The following is a 27,732-nucleotide window of genomic DNA, read 5'->3' as shown; positions in this document are numbered from 1 at the left end:
TTGGATTTTAATGACTCACCCAATAAACTTTACCGAACAGCAATCACCTCCTTCGTGATCATCTGAACGATGGATCACTCCTTGTGGGATGAGTGCCCAAGGTATCATAGGACCCGGGTTGAAGACGTTGATCTCCCCTGGGGCACAACGGAAAAGAACAATCCTCGCACCAACTCCAGTGACAAACAGGGCACCGAACTTTAGAAATTCTCGATTCAAGAAAGTGATGCCACCTGTAAACTCGTCCTCGTAAGGCTCCTCGGAGATTTCGGATTCTGCGTCGCTCTCGATGGAAGAGATACAATCGCCAATACTGATCGAGGCAATTTGGTGGCCGTTAAGTGAGAAAAGAAATACGTGTTTTCTACTGGCCACGGCAATTAGGCCCTGGCGAACAAGCGGTCAGCTCGGCGAGACATATGTCCAGGAAAAGCGCCTCACATCAGCTTCGTTGATAGCGCAATATTCAATAGACTCCTTTTTCCCGGTCTGCAAAGTCCTGATATATCGCAAACGATTTGTATCCCATACCATAGCATCCCCGTTCTACGAGCTTCAATGTCAGTAAACTGATCTGTACCACCTGAGCCACTTACCTCTGCCCCGCTAACGAGTATACTCCATGATGTGTTTGCAGCCAAGCAAGTTACTGGACGAGAATGACCTCTAAGAGTCGCTTCACGCTGCATTGTCACGTCTCCTCGGCGATACCCCGCACCACTGACGTTGATACGCCACGCAGTGATGACACCAATCGATGACACAGTGAGAAAGAGTGAAGATGATGCGAAAACTGCATTCACAGGGTATATACCCTCACAGAGGTAGACGAGCTGGACATCTTGTCAGTTGGAGTCACTATTTTGAGAAAAAGAATACCACAATTTACCTTGGCAACGACATCTTGGTAGTATATTCTTACAGAACCATCCACGAAGCCATACTGCACTGTCAAGTGTGAGGAACCTGGAATAGACAGTCTATATCTTTGTGACAACTTGGGCTTCGTATCTGGACCGGAAGGAGGATCAATATGGTCTATCGAAGTTATTGTCTCAGTGATAGGGAGTATGCTCCTGAGCATTAATTGCCAGTGCTCCGCTACGCCGAATCGCACACCCACGGGTAGGTCACTTTGCCCGCCGAGGAAACGGTGCGGATGAGGGGATTTGAAGATTTGGTTTGGCGTCTGACCGAAGTTGTGAATGATTGCTGTGGAGGCTGCCTTTTCTTCTTCGTTTTCAATGTTTTCCAGGTCTATGGCACCTCGATATGATAAGGGATGGAAACAATTAAAGGCAGCCGGGTCCCTTTGTTTATAACCGAAAGTAAGGTCGATCCAAGATGCGAGATGGCGAGAGACATAGTCAGACTCCAGCGCTTCCCGGTGTCGATGGATGAATAAATGAGGGTCTCCAAGCGCCCAAGGTGGTAGGGCAACATCGTCCACGGCTTCACCAGATACTTGTTTTCTTCCAAAGTTATGGTGATTCTAGCAATACTTCAGTATTCCGCACACAGGCATTATTGGTAATACTCACGAGATTCATCAAAAAAGCTGGCGAATAGTAGAATTCGGGGATTAACTCTCGCACGTCGCCACGATTATCTGAAGAAGCGGACACCCAAGCCCTTGGAATGCTTGAGAAAAGACGATCAGCCAAGTCAAAATTACCGCCCTACGGATAGCAGTCAGCGACAGTTTCGTTTTCATTGGAGGGTTTACACACTTGTAAGGCTAAGAATATCTCTGTAAAGGGGGAAAGACGAATCATGTAGCCGCAGACGATCATCGATGAGCTATAATGTGTTCCATAATGGCTGCGAAGACGTTAATTCACATCAGTCTTAAAGTAGGATAGCTTACAAAGGTTTTTCACCGACGCTTTCTGTCGCAGCATAGCGCTCCATGGCCTCTTCTCTTCTGGCTAGTGTCAAAGCACCCATGGGGAAACGAAGATTTCTAAAAGAGGATTCCGTCTTGAGGTCCAGATGGTCTGATGAGTAATCCGCTACAACCCATGGGAACACAGGGTATTGAGTGACGTCTAGTCAGGTGTATTAGCGTAATTCAGGTAATGATGAGGAAAGCGATTCACCGTTGGGCGTACGATTGGCATACTGATTTAAAAGTTGCAAATACGCAAACTGATATCACATGTTAACACGCTTGCCAATGTTATCAATGAGTACTCACATTGCTGATTTCCCGGTTCTGCCATTTCTTTTGCAACGCCTCCAGTTGTTGTTCGCTCTTATCCATGGCCTTTGCAACTGTATCGAGGACAAAGTTACCAATGACGCTCTTCGATATAACATCGCGGTGATCCTTCTTGCTGCTGATCTTCTGCACGACGGCTTGTCTTTCCCTCTTGTCCCGGAAAACAACAAGGAAGTTGCGCTTATCAGAGAAGTAAAGCTCCAGGGCCACATCGCGGAAGAGAAATGCACGTTTGTTATTCTCAATAATTTCATTGTAAGGCCTACGTGGTTCACGCAGTCAGTCACAAGTATCAGGTTTAGCAACGCCATGTTACATACCAGCAATGACTCGGCTGGTCATCAGCGTCCAGCTCAACAAGTGTACCCGAAGGAATAGACAGGACGTCCTTTTGAGCATCCTTAGCGTCGATGACCTCTCCACCGGGAGTTTGAAGCAATCCGTTAATTAGGTAAAGATTCTTCTTTCCCAATATAAGAAGACCGGCTAAGATGAAGGGTCAGTCTCAAAATTTACCTCAAAGCCGAGTAAGACTCACGACAAGCATCTACTCCTACTATCCTCACGATATTCTAAGGCCCTCCCATAATTAACAAGGACTCGGAAGATAAACAGGTCAACACTCACATGTGCTTCCTCTACCATATCACCGGGTCTCAAGCTCTTAGCTATTTTTCTCATCTTGTCATCTCCACGTTCTTCAATTTCGACAAATGATTCCTCCTCTCCATTCTCTGAAACTGCATCGCTAGCCGGTGTCGAGCCCGAGTTGTTGAGGATCTGAGGGTTGCCTGGGCTATTGTGACCTGCGATAGGCGTAGACACCATCTCCTCTTCGACAGGCGTGTCTTCTCCGAGCGCCAAAGCAAAAGGATCTTCCCAAGGGGCGGAATTAATACGAGATACAGCAGATGAAAGTTCGTCCACTGAAGGGATTGCGTCACGAAGCTTATGGCGAGTACGAGTCATGCCCTGCTCAGGAACATTATCTATTCGCTCCAACCGTGCTCTATGACTTTGTTAGGAGGGTAATACCAATGATAAAGTCTGGCGTACCTCATGCGAAGAGGTCCTTCGCTCCCATCTAAACGCCAAGTAACGCCCCCGTTGCTCTCCTGCCACAATCCGTTTTCAGCACGCAGTGTCGCAGCCTGTTGAGGCCAATCAACCTGAGACAACTTTTGCCAATGTTCTTTCCTGTACATCGGTCAGCAAGCGGTTCTCCCAATCGACGATTATATTTACCTTTCCAAAGTCATTTTGGCGTGACTTTGGAAATCCTATATAGCCCATTAGTCTCCACCGGATATTGACAAATATTAAGGCACCTACAGTCTGAATGATAATCATCTTCCATGCCGCATTCTTGTCTTTTCCGCCTTCCAAAATTGACTCTCCTGTCAACACTCTCTTCAGTGGTACCCATTGTTCTCTGATACTTTTCGACCTGGTGAATCCAGACATTCCACCATCAGTCGAGGGTCTTCTTTTTGGGAGAGGAGAAGCGATGCCCGTCGAAGTGCCAAGGCGGCTAGTGAAGGACTGTCCAAAGTAAGACGACGCAGGAGGGGACGTGGGAGACATGGCTAATGAAGAAGATATTTTGGGAGATGAAGGGACTGTTTTCAATTGCTCAATCAAGAGTCTCATCTGCACACATGATCAGTATCATTATACGCCTTGCACCCTGTGTACGAACCTGTGTAATGATTGCCTTTGGCAATTTGCCTTCATCCACCAGGACGGCTAGCCAACCAGCCACAGCCTCTCGTTGGCCTTGAACTATATCTGGTCGACCATTACCTGATACAGCAGCGAAATCGGCGATGTTGGGCAAAAGGTTTTCAATCTTCTTATACGTGATGCTCTTGCGGAAATTGGGATGGGCTCGATACATGCCGGTTAACACTTGAAGAAGGGATTTCAGGCGATCGTCCGGTTGTGATGGGTCTAAACCGCTAGTCAATGACGACACCTACAAAGCTACAATCTACTTACCAAAGTTCGAAGGAGGGAAACCAGTAATCGATCTGACGGAACTCATAGTCCCAGATCTGGTTCGTACGACGTGTGGCCTTCCCCCACCTTCTTCACTATCACCGGCGATCTGCAACAACCAATCCAACGCGGCCAGCAAGCACATTACCATTTGAGGCGATAGAAGCTTCTTTTCAGGTTCATCCCCCAACACCATTTTCATCACAATACCTTGGATTTCAAAGGTCCAAACGGGCGGTAAAGTTCTTGCTAGCAATGCGAAACCGCCTTCAGACTCAAAGGATCTCTGGAAGGTTTCCAAGCCTGGTGTCATAAAACAATGCTGAAGTAAATCCAGGCATGGAAAAACAACAAAAGGTGAGGAATTAGAAGAGAGGAAAATGACAAGTAGACGATGCAAGGCGACAGAGCGATTGAGTTTGGTGAGGCGAGTGGCATTATGGCAAAGTTCAGCCAGTTTGGCAAGGATCAAGGCTGCAGGAAGCTGGTAAGGAGGTGGCTCATTGGAAACAGTGACCGAGAAGGCCATATTGTCTAGCATTAGGGTTAGATTAGCTATGACCGGGCTAATCTTATGTAGAGAGGGCGAGACCCACTTTGACATAGAGCCGATACTAAATAGGAGAAAATAGGTTTTATGCTATTATACAACGTCAGTAGCGTCCCAAGCCGATTGATAGTAGTAAACTCACCCGTTTTCACCGCTCCAGCGGGCTTCTAACGCCAACTGAAGAGTGTCTATACAGTGTTAGCTCACAGACATAAATGCCCGGCAATACTCACCAACGACGTCCGGTACTACTTCTATAGCAAAAAGTCCCGACCTTAGAGTATATAACATTTTCTTCACCATTGCAGACTTCTGGAATGTGCGCAAGATGTTGAAACGCTTGTGCTTCGACGTCACTAAAAGGTGTTTAAAATGTTGAAGATAGTATCTAATCACGTCGTCAGAGGCGTAAGACCACAACTCAAATTCAAGTCCGAGGGCCCGATAAGCGACAGAATTATGAACAGTGGCAGAGCTACAACGAACTTTCATCAGTAAATCTTTGCGGAATTATCGCATTGCCAACATACCCTGGCTTGTCCATGTTGATTCCGAGCATGGCCATTATGGTTTTCGTGCAGACCTCATCCAAAAACATTGCAGCTTTGGGCCTCAAAATGGCCGCTAAGAGATCAAAGCCATCTACAGCAAGTGTTTCTTTAGTCAATCGTCTCGAATGAAGGGTCGGACCTACGGATCCTTTCCATTTCCTCACTGATTGACCAGCTATCCTTAATTGCATCCCTCAAAATACTCAGCGTTGCTAAGAGCTCCTCTTTGGTCTGGCTGATGGCAATCATCTTCAGAATCACCAGTCCTCCACCCACAGCTTGTACGCTTTCATCGAGATTGGTCGACTTGAAAGGCTGTACGTTACCAAGAAGCTTCACGACTCCGTGGCGAAGCTGCTTAGCTCTGTAAGGATGTGGGATGGCACCATTCACACATATGTCCTCGGATAAATCATAGTCTTTGGCGCTCAAAGAAAGGATAATGGATTCCTCAGGAAGAACATACCCGGAACGGATAGCACGGACCAAGATGGAGCTACTAGGGTGCGCGAAGAGCCGCTTGTCCTTTGCAGACTCAGCAACTCTGTGAAGATAGATGTTGATGGAAGTCGCTCCTTCATAAGTGAGGAATCTACCCATAGGTTCTTGAAGGTTGCCAGTATATCGAGGGCCGAGGTGGTGCATGAGAAGCACTAAATCCTCCGGAACGGCTTCTTCCAAGAACAGTACCCGTCCAAGCATCCATTCATTTTCTTCTTCCTTACCCACACTTCCTTCTTTCACTGCCTCCTTCTTCACATCACCACCTTGATATTCCTTGCCTATCGACAGGTGAATGGCATCCGCTGTGATATCTTGCTTGATACCCTGCGCGACAGGAATAGGAGGAGTAGTGGACGGGACGGGGAAAGGCATACGCATGGCGCCCACTCGAACGCCATTGATAAAAATTCTGATTTCACCTATATCTTGCCCGTGGGGCTTGCGACAACCTAGCGCAAAGTGAACCCATTGGAAATGAGGGACAAGAGCGTCAGGCGCAGAGCAGATGACCTCGTGTTCGCTGGAAGAATGCGAGGGCTGAGTGGGAGAGGAGGGAGTATGTTCAGTCGATGTGATAGCAATTTGAGAGTTTTCCAAAATACGAATCTGAAAAAGGGGCTCGTTACTTCCTTTTTGCGAAAGATGAAGAAGAGTGAGGGGCTGATTGAGCTTGGAGATATGAATCCAACACTATGCTGTGTAAGCTTTCTCCAATTTTATCATTAGTAAAACAACCCACCGAGAAGTTAAACCCTTTATGACCGTTCATCCAAGGTCTTCCCAGCTCTTCCAATTCCAAACCGCCTAGATTATCCCCGCAACCGCCCTCGAACACAAACACATCCGACCATTTCGACTTAACAGCATGACGTATAAGGTCCAGTACCTCCGGATGAAGGCTTTCATCGTCTTTGGCAGTTGTGTCGATTGTATTGATGTGAAGATTTGGTTTACCCCGTGCGGGGGCTGCAAATGAAGGGAGATTGGAAGCAGAAGTAGAATTGGGTGTTTTAGGAGAGGAGACCGGGGGGGTGCTCTTATTTGATGTTGAAGCGGGTGTCTCGACTGCAGTAGGTTTTGAGACCTCGTTTGTTCTCCGCACAAGGCCAAACAATCGCCAGGTCACCTTTTGGTCAACGTTGGCCTCCAACATTCTCTTCAGCAACGCCAGATATATAGATCTCAGTTCCTTGTTTGGCCCCTGCCACTCCATGATGGCTATTTCCTCCTCACTCTCTTCCTTCAAATCCGGACCTTTGATCCACGGGAATGTGATCGCATACTTCCTCTTTTGCTCAGGACCATAAAGGCGCTCGAGAAGGAACTCTGACAAGTCCGGAAGCTCAGAAGCCACGGTAAAGAGATTCGGTATAGAGGTTTTGACAATGATGAGAAGGACTTGAAACACAAGCTGAACAAGCTTAGCTTGTTCAGAATCCTCTTTGCCCTCAAAGTGTCCCACCGGACTATGTTCTCGACACTTGCCTTTGGAACTTTTCCCTTGCAAGTACGACCATAGTAGTTTCAAAGCTCCGCTTGTTGATGAGCAAATGACAACGTCACCTACACGAGAAGGAATGTCTGACAATGAGATTTCTGGGGATTCGAAAAGTGCTGTGAAAGAGTAATTGTTTGAACAGACATGGGCAAAGAGTTGAGCGAGTATCTGTGGACTAAGGAAGTTGGGAGAGCTCGATGGAGGAACTAGGCGGTACAGCACAGGCAAAAATGCCTGATACCCTCCATTTCTCTACGTCGCGCGTGAGTGGATCACCGATAGCTTATAGATAATGAGACATACTTCAAAATGTGCCTTACTCACTCTATCACCTAAAGCCCAGCTCAAAACCTCAAATGCAAGCCGCACACCTTCTTTTCGCTGCACCTCCTTTACTTGCCATTCCTCTTCATGGGTCTCCTCTTCTTTTGGTTCCCAGGCCAATCCATCATTTAAAGCCAAGAAAAGTGTCCTGGCGCCAAGGTGACGCCGGAATGCCCGGCGAGTGTAGAAATCACTTGGGATGGAGAGAAGCTGGGCAAAATTCTTTCCCATCTCCTTAGCTTTTAATTTTTGTGTCATATAGTAAGAACTCACTTCAACATAGCGCATGACATCTGCCTCCTTATCATCATTTCTCAAGGCTCTGATAATTCCCACCACTCGAATAGCCGACTCTTCGGTCTCATCCTCATCTTCTTCATCCTCCACTCCAGCATCGAAGGCCAAAGACCATCCACTATCCCCTGGATCACTTCCTCCGTGGCCGGATTCATGACCAAAAGCTGCTGTTCCAGGACTTTTGACCCTCATCCCAGGTACAGCCGGCGAATGACTTCGGCCTCTGACAGCTAATCGAGACCGAGGGCGTGAACGGGCTTGAGCTCCATGAGGAGTTGCCGATCCGGAAGATGGGGTTGTAGATAGTGGTGTAAGGGACTCTGGTGGTCGCGTGAGGTCTTTGATGAGCTTGAACATGCCGATGAGTGCCTATGGCGAAAGAAACTCTAGGGATAGTTTGTAGTTGGCCGATCTTCTAATCCTTTCCTTTGTACAGTCCTAGAGCTAAGTTCAGGACTTGCAAGGATGTAGCTGTCGGGAGTTGATGGGGTCTAGCAGCCCCGTTTGACTGAAAGGGAATTTCTAGCTCAGGCGAGGATATCAAATGAAGAGAGATGCAGTGACTCGTAAACGTCGTCAGCCGGTCCGTGGTTGGAGCAAAATCAGTGGAGATAACCGACATATAGTCCCGGGGGGCTTTTCATCAAGGGGGACAGGTTATCTTATCATTCGCCGCGTAAATCCAGTCCAGAACTACTACCAATATGCTCATATCACCAATTACAACCTGCATTATTCTCTAACAATTTGCTTATATATACTTCTGGCACTTCCGCTCCTGGATAGAACAAACAAAAACCAAGCCAACAATATTGCCTTATGCCCAGATTGTGGCAGCGCCAACGACAAGACCGACACCACCCATTACGGCAGTCCAAAGACCGGCCTGTCCGACAATGGCAGCAGGAATGGCCGCAGAGTTACCACTAATCGCAGTTTGGTGTCAACAACCGGTTTTCTACGATATATTGATCGATGAAATAACTCACGCAACAGAACCTGCGGCACTAGTAGCACTCTGAGCGACGCTGGTAAGAGACCCAACGACACCTTGAGAGCTGCTTCCGCCACCGCTAGTAGCAGAAGCGGCACTGCTGGCTCCAGAAGCAGCAGAACTGGCGCCAGAAGAAGCGCCAGAAGCGACGGAGCTTGCGCCAGAGGTGGCGTCGGAAGCAACTGAGCTGGCTCCAGAAGTAGCGTCCGAGGCAACAGAGCCAGCGCCAGAAGTAGCGTCCGAGGCAACAGAGCCAGCGCCGGAAGTGGCGGCACCTCCGGCGCTTGTAGCGTCTGAAGCGACAGATCCTGCACCACCAGTGGCAGTGTTCACAACAGAGCCAATAGCTGAGCCAGCAACGGAAGTGAGGGAAGAGATTACTAGAAGAAGACTGTCAGAGTGCACCCAGAAAGTAACAGGGCCGGCGAAACCTACCTTGCCGGGCTTCAATGTTGGCGGCTCGCTCGACAGCAGGTTTGCCAAATTGTAGGGCAGGAGCGGCGGGAGTAGGATCGGGGAAAGCAGCAGGCTCAGCGAGAACCGCAAGGGCGGGGAGGACAGCGAAAAGAGCGACGACCTTCATTTTGACCGACGGGAATGAATGTGGCTTTTTTTTAAAAAGGAGTAGTGCAATATGAGTCTGCGAAAGAAGCAAAAAAAGGAATGCAGTTGGGAAACGAAGAAAATCTTTTTCATATGCATACTGATAAAAAGGTCTTGTGATGCCAGTTTCTGGAACAGGCTACCAATAATCACTCGTACGCAGAAAGATTTCAGCAGCCAAAGACTCATCGTCAGAGTAAGAAGACCTTATTAACCCTTCCTTGGATGGCGTTCACTCTCTAACCGCATGACGTAGTAGTAATTGGTGCTGCGTCACTCCGCCGGCGATCCGAAGAAGAATATGGGACGCTACGTATATGAAATAAAAAGGTTACAACCTCTTCAGCGATTATTATAAGCTTATTGGTCTTCCGGATCGTAGTTCTAGAGGCTCTTGTGACTCTCTCCCTTCCCGCCGTCGTCAAGGTGATTCAGCAAAACGTAAGAGTGATACAATTATACAGCATACAACGTCGGATAGAACACAGATTACGTATTTGTGGACTACTGCGTGGTCGGAGGTCGGACCGTCCTGCAGAATCGCGTACTTAATTACGTATAGCAGATCAGAATAATAACCAACTTCATGATCCATGACGTAGATGAGGGTCAGAAATGAGAAATAGTGCATTATTTATATTTATCACTCATGAGTAGATTAGGTCCTATGGCGAAGAAAGGAGAGGGGTTGAGGAGAGGAACATAAAAAAGTCCGGTATAGTAATTTTTAGGTGCTTTGTGGCTGTGGGGCGGAAAGACAAAGAAGCTTTTCCTCTAGGCTCGACACAAGCCCCTCCTCGGAACTTCGTGGAGACGAGCCAATGTCCGTCGAGAGGCTTGTGTCGAGCCTACTTTTCCTCATCGATCAAATCAGAAAGACGCAACCCCAAAACGCTGCTTGAATTTTGAATCCGTCTCTCCATCAGTAACCACGCGCAACTGCCGACTGGCTCGAACGAACTTACTGCGAACGACGGAGGAGGCCAGCAAGTTATTCGTAGCTGCTATATGGAGCAAGCCAAGACCTTCAAATATCCTCAAAGGGTATGCATATCATGAGTCTATTCATGTGTTATAGGCCTGCTATATACGCTAGACATTAATCCACAGAATCAAGTTCTTGAAACAATAGCGGTCTGTATAAGGGATTAAGACTACTGCCTGTATCAGCAAGTGAGTAAACTGCAGACAAGATTGATTAATGTCATCACCAACCTTCTCTTCAGAAGAATATATAGGAGTCTCATAAGTATCTTTGCGCGTGCGCGATAAACTTCAACACCATCCCCGAACTCGTGTGATTGTCATTCACTCACTGCTCTGTGTCTCCATCTACTCCTTGTCAGATTCGGTGACGACAACCGCCCGGTCTGTCAAGTCGTCGACCACCTTTGCCGCCTCGCTGGTGACGATCGCGGCCACACTGCCAATGGCGGCAGTAGCTTTATCCAAGAGAGATGCGATCTTAGTAGTTTCATGAAGGATGGAGGCGGCAGCGGATGTTGCTTCGTCCCAGATGGATTCAGCACCAGAGAGAATCTCCCCAAAGTCCCGAGCCTCGTTGACTAGGCGGACAGTAGACAAGGATGATTTCAGTTGATGAACGCAAGTGAATGGTACTCGTAATGCTACTCACTTCCATCGTTGAGAGGGTTCGCAGCAGTGCTGACCTTGGAAGGGAAAGGGCGATCTGGGATATCGGAAGAAAGTTGAGACATCAATTGTCACTTCTCCGCCGAGGGGAGACTGAACCAACCTGGGAGGGCAATGTTTGCGGGAAGCAAACTGTCGCCTGGATCACGGTAGACGGCAGGTGCAGCCTGGGCAAAAAGTGCGAGTACTGGAAGGAGCTTAACGGTAGAGGAGCAGCGCATTCTTACGGACAATGAGCAGAACGTTGGGCTATGGTTGTAGTAAGAAGAAAGACAAAAGGTGCAAATAATGGATCTTTTCAGCCCCGAGTTTTATTTATAGTAGAGAACACGATCCACCGACGTTGTTCAACTCTCGGGGATGGTGTGACTTTCCAGCCTTACATTTACCCTAGTGTCATTTCTTCTAGTCTGACCACTGTTAACGACTATTGATATGTAACTCACACTCCCATCGCAACGTTGAATGCCAAAAAGAGGAACAGAATGCTGGAATGAACGAGGATCTCATTCGCTGGCTCGTCACTCGCATTGGTGCAACCTTCACGTGTATCGTCTCCCTGTTACAAGTAATGAGCATCAACTTCCTTTATAGTATTAATGGTGGCCCTTTTAACCTTCCCAATAATTGAAAGAGAAAACTGTAGTGTGTGGTGAGCTACTGGTCTTCTTCTATAAGATGACAGCTGGTACATATCCGAGCGATATCTTATACAATGCATAAAACGTACTACAACAGCTACAAGTAACTAGTGTGGACAAAACAATTCTCATCTGAGGGCAGAACCACACTCCAACCTCGAACCTTTACGTTCCTTGACCCACGCCTTTGCGAATCTCTCCTCCCAAATCTTGATCGACGATCCCTCCCCGGACGCTTGTGCTGCCTTATCACACTTCTTCACGTATTCGTACGCTTTCATCCAAAACCCTTCGGGCTTATTACAACTTGCCTCTCTCTGCAGCCTCTTTACATCCACTTCATCTCCCCGTTGCGGTATCATCGATGTCCAAGATTGTGGAAAGAGTAGCTCGTCCTTACATGATATTGAACCTTGAAACAGGGGCAGCCATAGGATGAAGAGGCGGAGCCATGAAAGAAAAGGAGATTGGTCCTTGATGAGGGGAGAGAATTCGAGAATGGAGAGAAGAATAGCGGTGAAGATGGCGAAATGGGAAAGGATCTCGGCATGGACAAAGGCAATATCGGCTCTATTGATCATTCGCAGAATCTCCGATCAGGACAGAGTCTCAAAATGAAGGGCGGAATAAATTGGAACACGGCTTACTCGGCAAGTGTGGAGACCCAAAACAGCTTGCTAGCCAAACGATACTGCCTTTGGATGTATCTTGATGACAACGCCATCGTGACTGCTGAAACGTTGAGGCACGACGTTGGGCTGAAAGGTAAGTTTCTCCAGAGCGCAGTCGTAAGTACTGTGATAACGGAGCTGGGCATGCCGGTCGTATGATCAGTATTGAGGATGACGTTCCTCCTGTCAGAACTCCGATATAACGAACTGCTAGATAAATGCAACATCTAATGAGTAAACGGTAACTGGTCTGAGATACTTCAATAAAGCGCGTACAAGTTGACCAAAGGGGGATTTGAATCGGAAAGCAGTTTTTGAGAGAGATTGGATAAGGATGAAAGTCGACGAAAAAAAGTATATCAGCGGCTCGCTGATGTATGCACTTAATGGAGGAAAGCCATTATAGGTGAGATATATACCGTTGGGGATAGGAAGCGGATATGTAAACTGGTTGGGGATGGTACGAGCGATGCGTGGTGGGTGGGTCGCGCGTATAAACGTCCTTTAACATGTCTCAAAAGTCACACTGGTAGCTATAAGCGCTATTTTCAGTCCTCTCATGTATCAGGCAGCACGGATAGCTCACTAGAAGCAATCATAAATTAGCACTATTACAACAGTGATGCATATGCGATATGATACAGTGAGTTGCGACCTGCAGCTGTGCTTTATTAACCGTGAGATCGAGAGCCGTCTAATAACCCCCTCTAAGGACGTTCTGTCTTTGTTTGACGAATTCTGTGATCGCAGGCTTCGTATGTGGCTCGATGAATAATAGTTTTTGAGATGTAGCGGCATGCTGTAGAGCCGCATTCGCTTTGGCTTCATTGACAGTATCGTCAAAGAGTTCTTTGCTGAAGAATTCGTACATAACGGCTAAGTCGCGGTCAATTAGTTAGTGTCTTGAAAAGCACCTGAATGATGGCCGACTCACTCTCTTCCGTCTGTAATCTATTCCTCTCTCGATCCCATAAATAAAGTTGATCGACAATGGTGGGATGTAATAATGGTGGGGGAGAGTTGTACATTTGTGGATGGGCATGACTGGACAAATAGGCGATGATCTGTCGGGCTGAGATACCCTTTTCCATGGCGGCTTTAACGTGCTGACGGTCGAGTTTTCCTACAACGAGGTTGGGGTACCGAATGCGAATGTCGACAAAGAGATTAAGGATAGCGATCTCGAGCTCGTTTGCTGCTCCATGGTCAGATACAATCGCTGAAATCGCGCGCAATAATAGGTATATCGCCAACTTACAAGTATATGCGTAAATTTTGTAATTGGTTTCCAATATTAGGAAACGCTTGTCGTCTGCACTCTGAGATTGGATGGCGGAAGCGTCGCCGGAACACAAAGAGGTGGCAAGGTGGGTGGGCCAAAATTGATCGCTGTCAGGCGATGATTTGTAAATGAAACCGTATTGGGCGAGATCGTCGAGAGCTTCTTGAGCGCCAGGGAAGGAGTTGGACGCGGAATAGTCTTGTCCTAGTTGCATACATCCGAGGGAGAAGAACATTGACAAGACCTCGGATGACCGTTCAGAGTTTGCCTTATTATCAGTACATTGTCATTTTGATAGGGACGTACTTCTTTGGCACTCAAGTAGTACATGAGTATCTCCCACAACTGAGTCTGTCTCTTCTCGAGCAAAAATTGAAAGCCTTTGGAAGTGATTGTGAGCCGATTTATATTGGGATTTCTTCCGTTCATATCGACACTGTCAAACATGGTCAGCTCAGTACGCACTCTTCTCGGAAAGCACTCACGAGTCTGTCATGAGGCCGCTGGTATGTAAGAGCTGGAGGACCTCAGGCTGTGGTCTGGATCCAGAGAATTCTGTACCGAGACCGGAAGACACCATGTATTTGAGAATAGACTCAAACGTATCCTCGCCATACGCCACGAGCTCGTCCTCGGAGGGAAGATCAAGGTCAGTTGCCTGATGTCTTTCAAAGGGTACACCGAACGAATTTGATGTTCCTCTGAAGCTGAGTTAGCCTTGGTTTGATATAACTATTGCGACGAGACTCACAATCCTGTCAAGGCATTTCTCAGGCCCTTCTTGAAAGAATCATTCAAGGACCACTGCATTCTCTGTTTCTTATAATGCATTGGATGGAGGACCTTCCTGTCTATAGCTGGTCGCATGACCTCGTCGCATCTGAATAATGCGATATTAGCGTTATGTATTGGACATTTTGAGAAACAACTCACTCTTCTAAAGGAGCATGGACATCCATCTGGAGAAGCAGCTTGACATCGACCGTCCGTAATGGATGATGGGACCACAAGGCATGGAGAATAATTTGACGGCATACTGGCGGTAGTAATCTAAACCCTGTTAATAAATCTTCTGATGACCAGATAAAATCCTTGTCACCTTAGTATACATAGACAAACGGCCTCTGACCTGTAGAGCTCCTCAAAATACGACTGGTGCTGGTTATCGAGAAAGATGTCAAGAGCCAATGTCGGCGATGCCTGTTTGGTCGCATCCTTCTTGGGAGCTGAAACGAATGGTTGTACCATAGTCGCTGTTGAGGAGATGTGGAGAAAGATGAGCTGTAGAGCGAGGGACAGATGGTGACGGGGAAAAGGAAGTGTAAGAAGCCGTGTCCGGACACCATTCCCCCAGTAACTTAGTGCCTTGCCCTCGTGTCCACAACATTACTCTTCCGATCATTGACGTCGCATTCAAAACAGAGAATCCATATTCTTCGATACCACCGTATTCGTGTACATCCCTAACATCTCTCGCCGAAAACAGTCGTCAGAGGTTTATTTTTATTGTCCCTTCCAGACGCCACCCTTTCCGAGCCCTTGAAAGTCCCTTGGCGATCGTTCTTGGTCGCGGGGTATCCCAGGCTCACTCCTAGTCTTCCAACTTCTCCAACGCTTTTACTACGAGCATAAAGTATCTAGACGGCCCTTTGTTTATTTTACTGGAGCATACTTGGAAACATGTCCAGATCCAGAGGTAGTACAGTAAAACTTTCTACAGGCGATAGCCATGAAGGTAAGTCTTCTCTGCGTGCGCTGGTGGTGACTATTACCGGCTGTCGGGTGATGCGCGATCTGGTATGATCCGTGCGTTCTGTGGATTTGGGCTGATTAGATTTCATTTTGTCACCGCCCGCCTCTTCACTCAACATTACCCAACCACATTTCCCGAACCGAACATGCGACTCGTACAACCAGCCATGACGCAGCTCTGGCACTCTCTCGTAGATACCATTCGCGTACTCCCCACCATACCATCAAACAAGACAGAAGAGGAAAAAAAGACTCTAGGTGATGCCCTCGAAAAGCTTGACATGTTGATGGCTCTCCGTCGCGGCGAAAGATCAACACCCGACCCACGCGCTACACCATCTCTCGTGTTGCCTACTAGTGCTTTACCCTCGCCTGGTTCTGGTGGTGGTGTCAAGCGAAAACGCAAGGGATCATTCTCTCTTTCACCTGCTCCTCCGACATTAGATCTGAACGCCGTCCATCCGTCCAACTCTGCATCGACTCGTCCGAGTACACCAATGTCACGTGAAGCCACAGGTAAACACCGCCGTGAGCTTTACGCCGATCAGCTTCCCTTGCAGCCTGGACGAAAGGTAGCCTTCAAGCTTCCTGCAGTTAAAGCGAAAGGGGATGGCGATACGAGTGTTAATGGTGGGTCAAGTGGCGATGACTGGATTCTGGCCACTGTCAAGAGATGTATCTTGCAAGACAAGATGAGATATGAAGTGCAAGACGTCGACGACGGGAAGTAGGTCTACATACTCTAGCAAATCAGATTGAAGACACAATTATCTAACACGTACATATAGCACATACAACACCACGCTCAGGTCAATCATCCCTCTCCCTGATCCAGATTCTGCGACTCACCTTTCTTCTCACCCAAACAACCTCGAAGATTTCCCCCGGGAATCCATCGTCCTTGCCCTCTACCCGGACACAACATCATTCTATCGCGCAACGGTCGTCGCCGCTCCCATACCTGGTACAGGCCACGGCCTCGGTATAAGAGGTCAAGGGGCTAACAGCAAGGCGGACGCGGGGGCCAAGAGAGGGATGTACAGATTACTTTTCGTTGATGATGATGGAAATGTTCAGGATGTACAGAAGGACTACGTTGTGGCAGTGAGTATTTTGTTTCATGACGGGTCCAAGCCTGATCCTGACGGTTTGTTGATAGTTCCCGGGATAAACGGTCTCTTGGTTATTGCATCAGGATCGGTCATGGATTTTTGGATATTTTATCTTTGGTATCATGGGATGCATTGCATGGCTTTAGCATAGGCTATCTGTATTTTAAATGACGACTCTTCAACTTTTTGCTCATCGTTTCTACTTGGATCCCCTCTCATCTTGTATTCTGTAAGCCTCTGTCATGCCATAATAGGAGTATCCTGCTCATGACCATCTCTTTAGCAACAATGCTCAACACACATCTACCAGCAAATAATTCCTCTCCTCTTAACAATACCAGTGGCGCCCACCTTTTCACTACACAGATCCTACTCCTTTGTCCATACCCATCTTCCTGACCATTTATTAGGCTTCCTTCCCCATCCGCCCTTCAAAATCTCCCACCCTACATTCAATCTACAATACGCTCCAATCCAAAAACCCTTTGCCAAAACCAAGTCACACATTCACCCACGCACCCACGCTCTTCGACCAATCCCACCCTCTCCCCCCGGCCCCCCCGCCCCCGCCTAAACCATGGCATTCGCCCTCCACCCCCTCCTCTCCACTTACCCAGGCGCCTCATTCATCCCCAACGGCAATTTCAACGGTCCGCACCTATCTGTCCAATCGGGCGGTCCGTCTGTCGGTTATTGGGGTCACGTCCCCTGGGAAACCCCTCAGATGCCGGAATGGGACGTCCCGCCAGCGGTAAAAGCTGTCCAGGAGGGAAGAGGGACAGGGGTATATGGGGTGACGTTGGAAGGTGGCGGGCAAGGAAAAATGTTCCCGTATGGATGGCCTAGGTATGGGCCTATGCCCCTCAGGCCGGAATTGGGAGGGTTCGGTAAGTGTTTGTTAAATGTAATGATGGGGGGTTGTTGTCGGCATAGAGGAGAAGATAAGAAGCTGATTAGGTGATTATCTTGTTTATTTAGTGGGGAAGATCAACCCATACGGTCGAAGTTGGCCTTATGGGTTCTACAAGACGACTTATTAAGATTGCGCCTTGCTTTGGCATATGTAAGAAATACCATGTCACGCGTAGCAGAATCCCGCAAAAGTCACCTTCTTCAATTGATATCTATCGGTAATACACATGAGAGCTTTATATGATACAGTCACTCCATCTCTGAGACTAGCTCATCTTCCGCTTTCCATCTAACACATTTCACTTTTCTAACCTCCCTTATTTTGATCTCGCTCTCTACCCGTTCCTGCTCTCATTCCCCGTTCTCATTCAAAAATACCTTGGCTGCCCGTAGCCATACCAACTTCTCTGTGGTCCCCCCAAAAATGTGGGGTTCCCCACTTGGTCAATCGGTTGATTACCCCATGCGACACCTGATTGCGCGCCGTAGTGGTATGGATGCATTCCCTATCAGTGTTTGAGTTTTATGTATCAGTATATGAATAGACCGGCATACGCGCTTTTTTGTGTCGTGGGGTCTTGTGGGATAGGAAAATGCAAGTGGTGGTGACTTACGGGCGCAGCTTGACTCTCGCCTATAGATCCATGAGGTGGTACACCCTGCTGTAAACCCATCATCCCGGGCTGCATCCCCATCCCTCCCATCTGGGCCATCCCATTCATCCCGCCGATCCCCATCTGGCCCATCATCCCGGGCTGCATCCCCATCCCCCCCATCTGGCCCATACCCTGCATACCAGGCATACCCATCTGACCCATACCCATCTGGCCCATACCCATCTGACCCATACCCATACCTTGCATCCCACCCATCATTCCTGGCTGCATCCCCATGCCCATGCCCATACCTTGGCCTGGCATACCACCTGGCATACCACCTGGCATCATCCCGTTCATGATACCTCCCGCACCCATATTGGGAGCTGCTTGCATTCCGTTATACGGTTCTATTCCATTTCCCACCCCCCATATATTGTCACTCGTCAGCCCAAGTCATTTGCCCCAAGGAATTCAAACGTTAGGGAAAAAACTTACGGCCGTACATGCTTCGTCGACGAAGATGGTGTTCATCCTCCGAATCACTATCGTCCCCACGATAATTCGAAAATCGGGAGCCAGCTCGATGGTATGGATGCGGATTGTGTGGGAGGTCGTAATGCTATTGCGCACAGGCAACCGCTGTCAGACGATACGGTTTGGGACAAGGAAATATACGTACGCGGTCAAAGAGATACTTGGCAGTAGCAGCAGCGTACTGCGCGGCTTCTTCAGTAGTCGCTCGCGTACTTCGTGGCTGGACGCGATCCCATAAGCTGAACACTGGGTTGCAAAGTATGTTGAGCAAAATAACCGTGTCATAATGGGAAGAAATAAGGGGACGTACGCTCTGCAACGGCAAGTCCTACAAGCCTTTCTCTGTTCTCTTGACTAGGCATGGCATGATAGGCCGAGTAATGGTCACGGTCCCAGATCCTACCCGAGTGTTAGCCCATGATCTCACCTGCCTAATGCCTTGTTGCCTTGTCGGCTCGCTTGGTGGACGTGGCACGCACAAGTAGGCCTGATAAGCCGCCGCTCCTCCCAGCGTCTTATTCCCCGCATCAGCGCCTTCGCCCTGGTAATACACTCTCCTATGTGCATCCCTTGCGGAGTCTTCAGATAGGTGGCGGTTTGCGAAAAAGTTGGTCAGGGTTGAGATCTGTTGGATCGTTTTTGAGGAGATCAAGTTTCGTTCGGCGGGCGTGTCGGAGAATGGACGTTTGTCTTGTGAGTTACGGTACTTGGACTTGAGAGATTCATATTCACGGCAGAGACGCACAATGTTATCGAAGAACCCTCGTTCGAGGCGGCCACCGTTGTACTGGGCGTTGGCCTGGGCGGGTGTATGAGCTGCCACCCGGGTCTAAAGAGGAAACGGCTGACATACAAGGTCCCAGGCTCCCCAGGCGGCGTCGGGCTTGTACGCAAGACTCGGCGGGGTATAGTCATAGCCCTGCCCGACCCGTCAGCACCGGCGCACGCTGCACGGCCCACCGGCCAACCTACCAGGTTCCTCCAGGCCTGCCCATAACTGCCCATCCCCTGCATGCCCATACCATTCATGCCCAGCATCGGGTTCTGGCCCAGCATACCTTGATTCGCGCCCATGCCCATGCCCATGCCTCCTTGCATGGCGGGGTTCATCTGCGGGTTGCTGTAGTACTGCATCGCGGGCGGGGGCTTGCGGGTGCTCGAAGAAGGAGACGGACAGATCTGTGGTGTTCAGTATGGCTGGGGGCAGCGGGTGAGTAGCGTGAGTAGCGTGAGTATGGCGCCGCGGGAGTGATGGTGATGGTGATGGTGATGGCAATGCTCCTTTCAGTGGCACAGCATGCAGAGCGGGTCCTTTGTGCCTTGGCATGGCGATGCACACCCATCACCCGATCCTGGCGATCATTTCACTGCCGACAGAGGAAACGAACAACTCACAAATCACGCCGCGTCCGACCGGAGCCTCGCGGATATTACGTATCACCATACATCACTCCTACATACTCATACATCTGTACATTCAGAATGTCCATGCCCACAGACTCCCCCTAGATGATCGTCTGGCTCACCACCCGCTTTCTTGGCGGCCGACGCCGCCCACAGCCTCCGCCAACACCATCCACCCTAAACAGCCCGCCCACTTCGAGGCGATCCATTCTGCACTCCTTGAGCTGACCCAGCTGACGAGCTAGACGCAGAACTGCCCCGCGAAGGCGTAGGCAAAGGCGAGAACTGGACCCTTGGGCTGTGATTCACTGGCGTACCCGGCACGGACATGGGGACGTGGCCTCTGCTTGCTGGCGGTGGCTGGGTATTCTTCACGGATGCAGCAGGTGCGGGTATAGTAGGAGGCGAGTGCGGGGATGGATAGTTGTATGCTGGGGAGTAATAAGGACCTGTCGGAGGCGTGTGGGGCTTTGCATAGGGTGACTGGCCGGCATTATTCCACGAATACGCTGACGATGCAGAAGAGCTGCTGTATACCCCGTACCCCAGCCCCCGTGGGGTATGCGTAGAAGCGGGAGAGGGTGGGTCCAATGACTGCCCATCCCTCCGTTCTCGCGGGCTGTAGAATGACATATTCTCAAAATTCCCATTCGCTCCAGGATTACTTACCCACCCCGAATTTGCTGGCCCCACCCGTGGATGTGGAGGTAGTCGAGGTCGGGATCGGGTTTGGACGGCTGGCGATGGTGGTAGTTGTTGTACTGACTGCCGACCGCTAGGCTGACCGGGGGAGCCCATCGAGGCAGGACGTCCATACGAGGAAACCGTTTCTGTCCAACTCGGGTTACCCAACCACCCTCTTGCATCCGCCCTTCGCTCTGTTCCAGGAGACGAGGGCGCTCCACTTCTCTTACCTTTTATCTTGACTCCCTGCCTGCCTGGTTCCAACCTAACCTCCCTAACATCATTCCTCAAATCTGTCAGGTAAACCGTCTTTCTCCAATTCCCATTCCCATCAGCCGCCCCCTCCCCACCTCGCTCTGGGCTCGCCATCCCTCCTCTCTCTTTGGTCTCAACCTCCTCCCCCTCCCCGTTCGCCGGCCGACCACGACCACCCAAGCAGCAGCAATATCTCAATTTATCAGGCCAGAACGACCTTTGCAATCCCCTCCAGAGGGTGTACATGCAGAAAATCAGGATCAACCCGCACACGATGCCGAATCCAATGTAAAACCATTCTGGTTTGTTTGTGAGTCCAAAGTGCTATTTTAGATACCGTGGGAAAAGGGGATGGAAGCTTACTGGTGACAAAGACGTCTGCGTTGGATGTAGAACGCGTTTCGGCTCGGTTGTTGTGAATCTTCATTTCAATCCTCATCTCCTCTTTGAAAGAAAAGGTGGGCCGGTGTGATGTTTGATGGGGGGGAAATGTCTAGGAGTAACAGTGGTGGCAAGTCGGAATGACAAGAGGGTGGATTCCTGTGTTCATAACAATGTATGAGTGTTCTTGTATTTGTTTCTATTTCAAAATAGATCTCGATGCCTTGTGTTGGGGGTGCATAGGTTTGTGGTGGATTTTGGCTCGAAAGTTAAGACGGCGACAAGGGTGATTAGATGAGATCTCAAGGGAAGATTGTTTCCTTGTTATATTTTATACCATTCTTTATTATCCCTATCATCGCATTTCACCGCCGTCATCCTTTGGGACACCCCACTCTTCCTGCGGTCCCCCTTTTCATTGTATATGTACAAAGGAGAGTCTACCGTGTTCTGACAGAAACGGGGATGTAGAAGATGCCCTAATAATAATAATAAAAGGCCAGACAAACAACTAAGCATCGTCTGCCAAACTATCTATCTCAAGATCCTCTGAGCACAAAGTCAAGAGCAGGCGGACTGGACTATCTTGGCCAGATTTCCGAGTTTATTAGTTTTCTTAGCAAGGGGATGGAAATGATAATCATCATGCCAAAATCTTTTAATTATGCCAAACATACCAGATAATACCACTTCATACAACTGTCTGAATTTGAAAAAATGTACTGAATAAAATGTGCTAATAACCATCCAAAAAAAAGGCGAGCATTGGTAAACATTATTATGGTTGTGGCAGCTGCCGAGTTGGGGTGGCTGTAGATTTGACTTGAGTAGTTGTGGTTGCTTGTGAGGCAAACAAGTTGATAAAACGTTGCTAGTAGTCGTTGTGGATCACGCAAGGCCTCAACACCCTCAGTAAGAAAAGGTCTTTATACATCCATCGTCGTCGTGCCCTCGGACGTCGGAAGCCGCTGCAGGTCCGTGGCCATGTCATTCGGGGACAGACGCTGAGAGATAATAATCCATCCGCGCCAATCGTGCGTTGTCTCGTCTCGAAAACTCGATATCAGCTTGCGCGCGAAAATATACCCACCACCACCTAGAACGAACGACGGAGACGGGGCCGGTATACTTCTCGTCGTCGTTCCAAAAGTCGCCGATCGAACATCACCCGATATCAGCGGATGGGTAACTTGGTCCATAATAAACCGGGAATGAAATTGTCCTGTACTTTCCGAGATAAGGATTCAAAATCATATCGGAGGAAGCAGATATTTGTGTATACCTGCGTGGTCAAACGAACAACAGCAACAACGAAAGGGAGAGAAGAAATGACCCAGTCCGTCACCCGGATCATTCCGTCAAGTTTTACCTAAAGCGGTAATTTTCGTGGCGGAAGTGCCTCGTTCCTAATATGCGTTCCTGTTGATCTTCTCCGAGCATCTCCATAAATCGTGAATCCATGAATTTGGACTTGCTCCTGCACATTCCGACAAAAGCCCATTACAATAGCAAACAGTCGGGGAAGATATCGGCGGTGAAGGAGGATGTATCCAGGTATATAAACCGCCCGTTGTCGAGGTGGTGAGGTCCTCAAGCAACAAGCTTTACATCTTTGCCTTACAAGCAACCCCACCACCACAACCGACTACTAAACCACCAACCTTTTCACACCACCAAGCACCCATCACTTGAAACAAACGATGTTCGCTCAAACCCTCCTCAGAACCACTTCCTCCACTATGCCCATGGCTCGTACCATGATGACCAGAAAGATGACCACCGCCGCTCCCTCACAAGTCGGTCCTGTAAGTCATCATTCATACCTTGCCCGGGCCAAAACCCTTGGAAGTATTCAGCATTCACAGTTAAAACTGACAGACGCTATTTAGATCCGGGCCTTCTTTCGTGACGTCCCTGTTCCAGTCGATGCTTACCCTCTTATCGGTATCGTCGTTGTCATGTGCTCTGGCGCTACATACAGTAAGTCGGCACTGCAATCACTAACCCCTCCCCCCCTCCTCCGGGAAGAAGCTTTCATACTGACATATTGCGTTCTAGTGCTCAGCAAGCACATCTACGAAGACCGGGACCACCTTCGATGGGCTCCTCAAACCGGCGGTGTCAGGTTTCAGTTGCCCAACTGATTGGCCTTCGGATACTTTTCTCTACCATTGGGCCCAGGAAGATTAAGGAATTATAATTTATAATGGCATCGAGCATCATTAACTCGCGGTTCCGATCTTGTTAAATTAGAATGTTGTAACAAAACACTTGCATGAATGACTTTTCGGTATCTTATCATCCCCCATCGCCTTCGATCAGATGCTATTTTTCCGAAGAGATACAATTAGTACACCGCGGACTTTTCTGATACATAAAAATGGTAATGAAATACTGGTACACAAAGAAGCAGCGTAATAATTAATCCAACTGTCGTGAAGATATCGCTTTTGTTCGTAGCAGGATGGCCCGGCACAGCTACTTTTTCAATGGGTGATCCACTGTATGAGAAAAATACTTCAACAGAAGTGATCAATATGGCATTGTTATCATATAATTGTCGAACTGAGATCCCTGGGGGATATATGATTCCATCATTTTCGAAAAAGAAAAAGAAAAAAATTCAGAGAAGAAAGTCCGCGATGTAAAGACCAAACTACCTTACCAACCATGTCAACAAGTCTACAAAAGAGCCACAGTTACATTTTCCATATTCAGCTTAATAGACGATATACTGACATGTTTACAAGGTAGAAAAAATGCTATAATGAGACTAGTGCCATGGGCTATTAATTCTACATACCCTCAGCCTTTTGCCCTGTATTCGGCATCCACCTGTGCTTCGTCTCGGGTATCCACCAGATGACATTTCCCATGCTACAATCTCGTCCTATCGCTCATTTACCTGCTCTTTATGAACCAAATCAGAGAACACACTTAGGCCAAGTAGTTGCTATCGGGAATATAAGCGCTAATCCTTCGGACAAGAGATCATCAGGGCGTACTAAGTGTTATTGGAATCGGGAGCTCGCTCCAGGTACTCCTTGTCGATCAAGTATTCAATCGCTTTCTTGATCTCTGGAATTTTAGGAGTGAACTTGGAGGAGATCTGAGCGGTGACTTCTTGAATAAGAGCTTGATGTTGCATAGTCTAAATGGAAACTGTCAGTATTCACAAAAGTAGACCTCGACTAGAAACATACCTTTCGCCCCTTCATCAACCTTACAATAGTCGCCTGGTAAACAAACTTTCTGTCCTCATCAACAGCAGCGATAACCTCCTTCTGCTCAGCCCTAGCCTCAGACTTGATAGTCTGGTTCAAATTGACCCTAATCTTCTTGCTCTTGAAGCCCGTATTCAAAGAATATTCTTCATTAGTGTTCAAGAGAATCTTCAGTTTGACGAGTAAGCCGAGCTGGGGCTTGAGCACAGTGGGGGAAAGCTTGGTACCGGCCTCAATATCCTTGTAAGAAAGGGTGTCGGAAACGTTGAATTGTGTGAGGATAGCCATTTGGTAGGCGGAGGTCATCAAAATGTACTTTTGGTTGAGGTAGGTGGTGCGGAGTTCGTTCTTGGATATGTGCCATAACCAGTTGAGAGTTCGGCCTCTACATAGTATGTCAGGATGCCGTGTGACGAGAGAAATTGAGACTAACGTACTGATGAACTTCGCCGTGGAAGGCGTTGAACCGATCATAGAGGGCCTGGATTTCACGAGGAATGGCAAAGTCGGTTTGTTGAGGGTGCAAAGGCCAACTGTTAGAGCCAAGGACCAAGGGTTGGAAATCGACTGTTGAATGGAGTTAGTGCGCCTGACCTAGCTTTCGTACCAAAACTCACTATCGGAGGCTATGCCCTTCTCTCTCTCCCTTTCGTTGAATCGTTCCATCAAGTCTTTACTAAGATTGACATCTGTTCCTGATCAGTACAAAGTCTCGATACAACACAAAGACAGACTCACCGGTAAACATTTTAGACAACTTGTTGGTGTATTCGAAACCAGATAACTCCTTGAGCTTGGTGATCATGCTGCTCTCTGCATCGTCTGACGCGGAAAGAGAACCGACAAGTCGCTGAGCGAGCTTCTTCTGATAGAACTTGTGGAAGACATCCTTGTCATCAATGAAGTTGAAAATGATCATCTACGACGATGTCCATTAGCAAAGGCGAACAACAAAATCAAAGCAAACTCACAGCTTTGCTCAAAGAAGCTTCCAAAGATTCAGCATCAGAGTCCTTATTGCTTTTTCTTAACAATAAATCACAGTAGCTAGCCAACAACTCGGGAGACTTTGTAGAGACAGTACAAGCAGCATTGGAGTTGCAGAAGTCGCCACAGGCCTGATCGAGAGCACGGTTGAAACCCATTTCGCCTCGGAAGGGCCCTTCAACCATGGAGGTATACTTGCCGTGTACTTCGAGAAGGGCCTCAACGTACGCCTTAGGATCCTAGGCAAACAGTTAATGATGTCTATATTTCACAATTGAGGCGGACTTACGAGAGACTCAGCCTTTCCAGCTTCATTGACAGCTCCTGGGGCAGGAAGGACCTTTTCCACAGCTGCTCTACCAGCACGCCTGACGTGTTGACCAAACTTTTCTCGTAAAGGGTCAAGCCCGTTGAGCACGCGAGAAAGAAGTCCGTACATCCTTGCCAAGTCTAAAATTTGCATCAGTACCAGTTTGATATATATATATATATATATAACTTACCGTCAACCCGGTCGCTATCAAGAAGAGTTTGGAACTCATCCCACATAATGGCTTGGTGCTCTTCAATGAGTACCTTTTCACATCTTGTCTTCAACTACAGAGAAGTCAGCACCGAAAAGTGCGCCCCATCAAGAGTACTCACATCGTTCCTAGTATTATCATGCAAATACAAGTTCACCCTGTCCGCCTCCTCCTGTAACCTCGCCTCTGCCTTCTTCATATAGTCCGCAACAGAGTTGGAACCAACAAATGCAGAAGATTCAGCACGGTAGTAGGTGTCGGTGGCTTCGAGGAATTGAGTCTGGAAATGTTTCCTATAGGTATCCAGATTTTGTCGTTGAGCATCGGCCTCGTCAAGACCAAGGGAGACTAGATTTTCACATCAGCCAAACCATCTCTTATAGCGACAAGAAACACTTGCCATAACTGTCGATGACCTTCTTGAGAAGACCAGAATCGACTTCCTCGCCGTTACGTTGCTGCTGGATCTGCCGTAACAAAGCTTGAGTTAATCGGCTGGTCCCCTTATTGTCAGTGAAATGATCGAAGAAGTTATTCTTCCAAGATACCAATGCAAGCTGAACAATTAGATTGCCCTGTCAGCAAAGTGGCGGAAGAGCGAGGAAAAATTACACACAGTGTACACTTGATAAACGTCCTTTCGACCCTCGTCCTTCTCTCGCTTGACCCAGTGCTTGTTCAAATAGTTGAAAAGCTTGTTGACGTACAAGGCGCCTCGGGTGTACCTGTCCCATTGACGAGCATAATACTTGAGAAGTTCTTGGTCAGGAAGTTTCTCGGCCTCCTGCGTAAGGGCAGATAAATTGTTATCAGCCTTTTGATACCAAACCTTTATGACATAAACAATCCACGAACCTCTCGCATGGACTTGCAGTGAGCAGATAACCAATTGTGCAAGCTTCTGTGGAGGTCGGCGCCTTGAAGACTAGCTCCGCCCCGTTGGGGTGAAAATGAAGGGAGACCAGTCTTGCCTGGCTGAGTACAGTAGTTGTAGATGGCGGTATATAGGAGGATGTAGTAAGAGTAAGACATTCCAAAGCTAAGCCTATTTTGGGTTAGCACTTGGCATTTCAGATGAGAGACGGATGTTAAAGCAGCAGCTGACTCACCTGGTCATAATGTGGTCAACACCGACAGAAAGGAAAGCCCAAGCTTGTTTCAAGTCCGCATCTCTAAAGATGGATGGTGTTAGCTCTTGGCCTTCGCATTTCATCACTGGCCACTCTAAAATATAGGAATGTAGCGGCAGCTAGGGCATAAAGGGCCGGAAGTCCATCACAAGACGTACTTAGGAGGAGCCTGAGCCTTTGTGGGCTCTGTCCAAGATGATCCGGAAGCCGATGCGGACATATTCTGGCGTATCGGAGATTCTAGAGCAGATGGCAGGGGAGTCGACGTGGGAATGAAGATGTAAAGAACGAAATATGAGGGACAGTCGAGAGCTCCTGGAACGGAGCACAAAGTACCGCGAGGTGCTGGCTGATGCGACTAAGATGGCCGGCGGATTTCGCCGATCCACCTTTCCGACATTTGATCCCGCCGCTGCCCTCTCACTTCGGAAAAGTTGGAACGAAAGC

General features: G+C 48.4%; 11 protein-coding genes across 11 annotated transcripts in view; 3 read left to right on the top strand and 8 right to left on the bottom strand.

Annotated features, from left to right (window-relative positions):
• CNBN1230 (hypothetical protein) overlaps nt 1-3,049 on the bottom strand; it is a gene marked incomplete at both ends in the record, with an annotated part of 3,638 nt that extends 589 nt beyond the window's left edge. Inside the window, 12 exons of the mRNA XM_766850.1 lie at nt 20-387; nt 442-546; nt 597-833; nt 890-1,492; nt 1,542-1,679; nt 1,731-1,821; nt 1,868-2,048; nt 2,100-2,148; nt 2,198-2,483; nt 2,542-2,707; nt 2,760-2,793; nt 2,849-3,049. Coding sequence (XP_771943.1) covers nt 20-387; nt 442-546; nt 597-833; nt 890-1,492; nt 1,542-1,679; nt 1,731-1,821; nt 1,868-2,048; nt 2,100-2,148; nt 2,198-2,483; nt 2,542-2,707; nt 2,760-2,793; nt 2,849-3,049 — 2,459 coding nt within the window. The remainder of the gene's footprint in view (nt 1-19; nt 388-441; nt 547-596; nt 834-889; nt 1,493-1,541; nt 1,680-1,730; nt 1,822-1,867; nt 2,049-2,099; nt 2,149-2,197; nt 2,484-2,541; nt 2,708-2,759; nt 2,794-2,848) is intronic.
• Nucleotides 3,050-3,210: 161 nt separating this feature from the next.
• Nucleotides 3,211-8,300, bottom strand: CNBN1220 (hypothetical protein; the record flags this gene model as incomplete). The annotated part of the gene is made up of 12 exons (XM_766849.1): nt 3,211-3,418; nt 3,467-3,501; nt 3,554-3,871; nt 3,921-4,171; nt 4,220-4,753; nt 4,816-4,859; nt 4,912-4,957; nt 5,003-5,244; nt 5,300-5,411; nt 5,464-6,514; nt 6,564-7,574; nt 7,647-8,300. 12 exons carry the CDS (start codon nt 8,298-8,300, stop codon nt 3,211-3,213), a joined length of 4,506 nt encoding a protein of 1,501 aa, XP_771942.1.
• Nucleotides 8,301-8,760: 460 nt separating this feature from the next.
• Nucleotides 8,761-9,520, bottom strand: CNBN1210 (hypothetical protein; the record flags this gene model as incomplete). The annotated part of the gene is made up of 3 exons (XM_766848.1): nt 8,761-8,869; nt 8,933-9,317; nt 9,373-9,520. 3 exons carry the CDS (start codon nt 9,518-9,520, stop codon nt 8,761-8,763), a joined length of 642 nt encoding a protein of 213 aa, XP_771941.1.
• Nucleotides 9,521-10,872: 1,352 nt separating this feature from the next.
• On the bottom strand, nt 10,873-11,258 carry CNBN1200 (hypothetical protein; the record flags this gene model as incomplete). The annotated part of the gene is made up of 2 exons (XM_766847.1): nt 10,873-11,105; nt 11,177-11,258. 2 exons carry the CDS (start codon nt 11,256-11,258, stop codon nt 10,873-10,875), a joined length of 315 nt encoding a protein of 104 aa, XP_771940.1.
• Nucleotides 11,259-11,962: 704 nt separating this feature from the next.
• CNBN1190 (hypothetical protein) lies at nt 11,963-12,558 on the bottom strand (the record flags this gene model as incomplete). The annotated part of the gene is made up of 2 exons (XM_766846.1): nt 11,963-12,404; nt 12,482-12,558. The coding sequence occupies 2 exons, from the start codon at nt 12,556-12,558 to the stop codon at nt 11,963-11,965; spliced, it is 519 nt and encodes a 172-aa protein (XP_771939.1).
• A 641-nt stretch (nt 12,559-13,199) lies between these two features.
• On the bottom strand, nt 13,200-15,035 carry CNBN1180 (hypothetical protein; the record flags this gene model as incomplete). Its single annotated transcript, XM_766845.1, has 8 exons — nt 13,200-13,381; nt 13,440-13,700; nt 13,764-14,055; nt 14,094-14,223; nt 14,273-14,488; nt 14,539-14,667; nt 14,721-14,837; nt 14,917-15,035. The coding sequence occupies 8 exons, from the start codon at nt 15,033-15,035 to the stop codon at nt 13,200-13,202; spliced, it is 1,446 nt and encodes a 481-aa protein (XP_771938.1).
• Nucleotides 15,036-15,467: 432 nt separating this feature from the next.
• On the top strand, nt 15,468-16,710 carry CNBN1170 (hypothetical protein; the record flags this gene model as incomplete). Its single annotated transcript, XM_766844.1, has 4 exons — nt 15,468-15,522; nt 15,705-16,266; nt 16,328-16,643; nt 16,699-16,710. 4 exons carry the CDS (start codon nt 15,468-15,470, stop codon nt 16,708-16,710), a joined length of 945 nt encoding a protein of 314 aa, XP_771937.1.
• A 518-nt stretch (nt 16,711-17,228) lies between these two features.
• CNBN1160 (hypothetical protein) lies at nt 17,229-17,691 on the top strand (the record flags this gene model as incomplete). Its single annotated transcript, XM_766843.1, has 2 exons — nt 17,229-17,538; nt 17,630-17,691. 2 exons carry the CDS (start codon nt 17,229-17,231, stop codon nt 17,689-17,691), a joined length of 372 nt encoding a protein of 123 aa, XP_771936.1.
• A 240-nt stretch (nt 17,692-17,931) lies between these two features.
• Nucleotides 17,932-19,806, bottom strand: CNBN1150 (hypothetical protein; the record flags this gene model as incomplete). The annotated part of the gene is made up of 8 exons (XM_766842.1): nt 17,932-18,069; nt 18,178-18,548; nt 18,658-18,781; nt 18,842-18,942; nt 19,007-19,095; nt 19,176-19,495; nt 19,550-19,615; nt 19,669-19,806. 8 exons carry the CDS (start codon nt 19,804-19,806, stop codon nt 17,932-17,934), a joined length of 1,347 nt encoding a protein of 448 aa, XP_771935.1.
• Nucleotides 19,807-23,120: 3,314 nt separating this feature from the next.
• CNBN1140 (hypothetical protein) lies at nt 23,121-23,564 on the top strand (the record flags this gene model as incomplete). The annotated part of the gene is made up of 3 exons (XM_766841.1): nt 23,121-23,225; nt 23,310-23,400; nt 23,479-23,564. The coding sequence occupies 3 exons, from the start codon at nt 23,121-23,123 to the stop codon at nt 23,562-23,564; spliced, it is 282 nt and encodes a 93-aa protein (XP_771934.1).
• Nucleotides 23,565-24,357: 793 nt separating this feature from the next.
• CNBN1130 (hypothetical protein) lies at nt 24,358-27,505 on the bottom strand (the record flags this gene model as incomplete). The annotated part of the gene is made up of 15 exons (XM_766840.1): nt 24,358-24,373; nt 24,426-24,571; nt 24,624-25,029; nt 25,082-25,211; nt 25,262-25,333; nt 25,383-25,563; nt 25,616-25,870; nt 25,921-26,081; nt 26,135-26,228; nt 26,277-26,503; nt 26,562-26,712; nt 26,772-26,939; nt 27,011-27,200; nt 27,265-27,327; nt 27,444-27,505. 15 exons carry the CDS (start codon nt 27,503-27,505, stop codon nt 24,358-24,360), a joined length of 2,322 nt encoding a protein of 773 aa, XP_771933.1.
• Nucleotides 27,506-27,732: the final 227 nt, after the last annotated feature.

This window comes from Cryptococcus neoformans, chromosome 14, assembly GCF_000149385.1.
Source record: "Cryptococcus neoformans var. neoformans B-3501A chromosome 14, whole genome shotgun sequence".
Classification (NCBI taxonomy): Eukaryota; Fungi; Basidiomycota; class Tremellomycetes; order Tremellales; family Cryptococcaceae; genus Cryptococcus; species Cryptococcus deneoformans.
The sequence above is the reverse complement of the archived record's forward strand: the minus strand, read 5'-3'. Positions and strand labels throughout refer to the sequence as shown.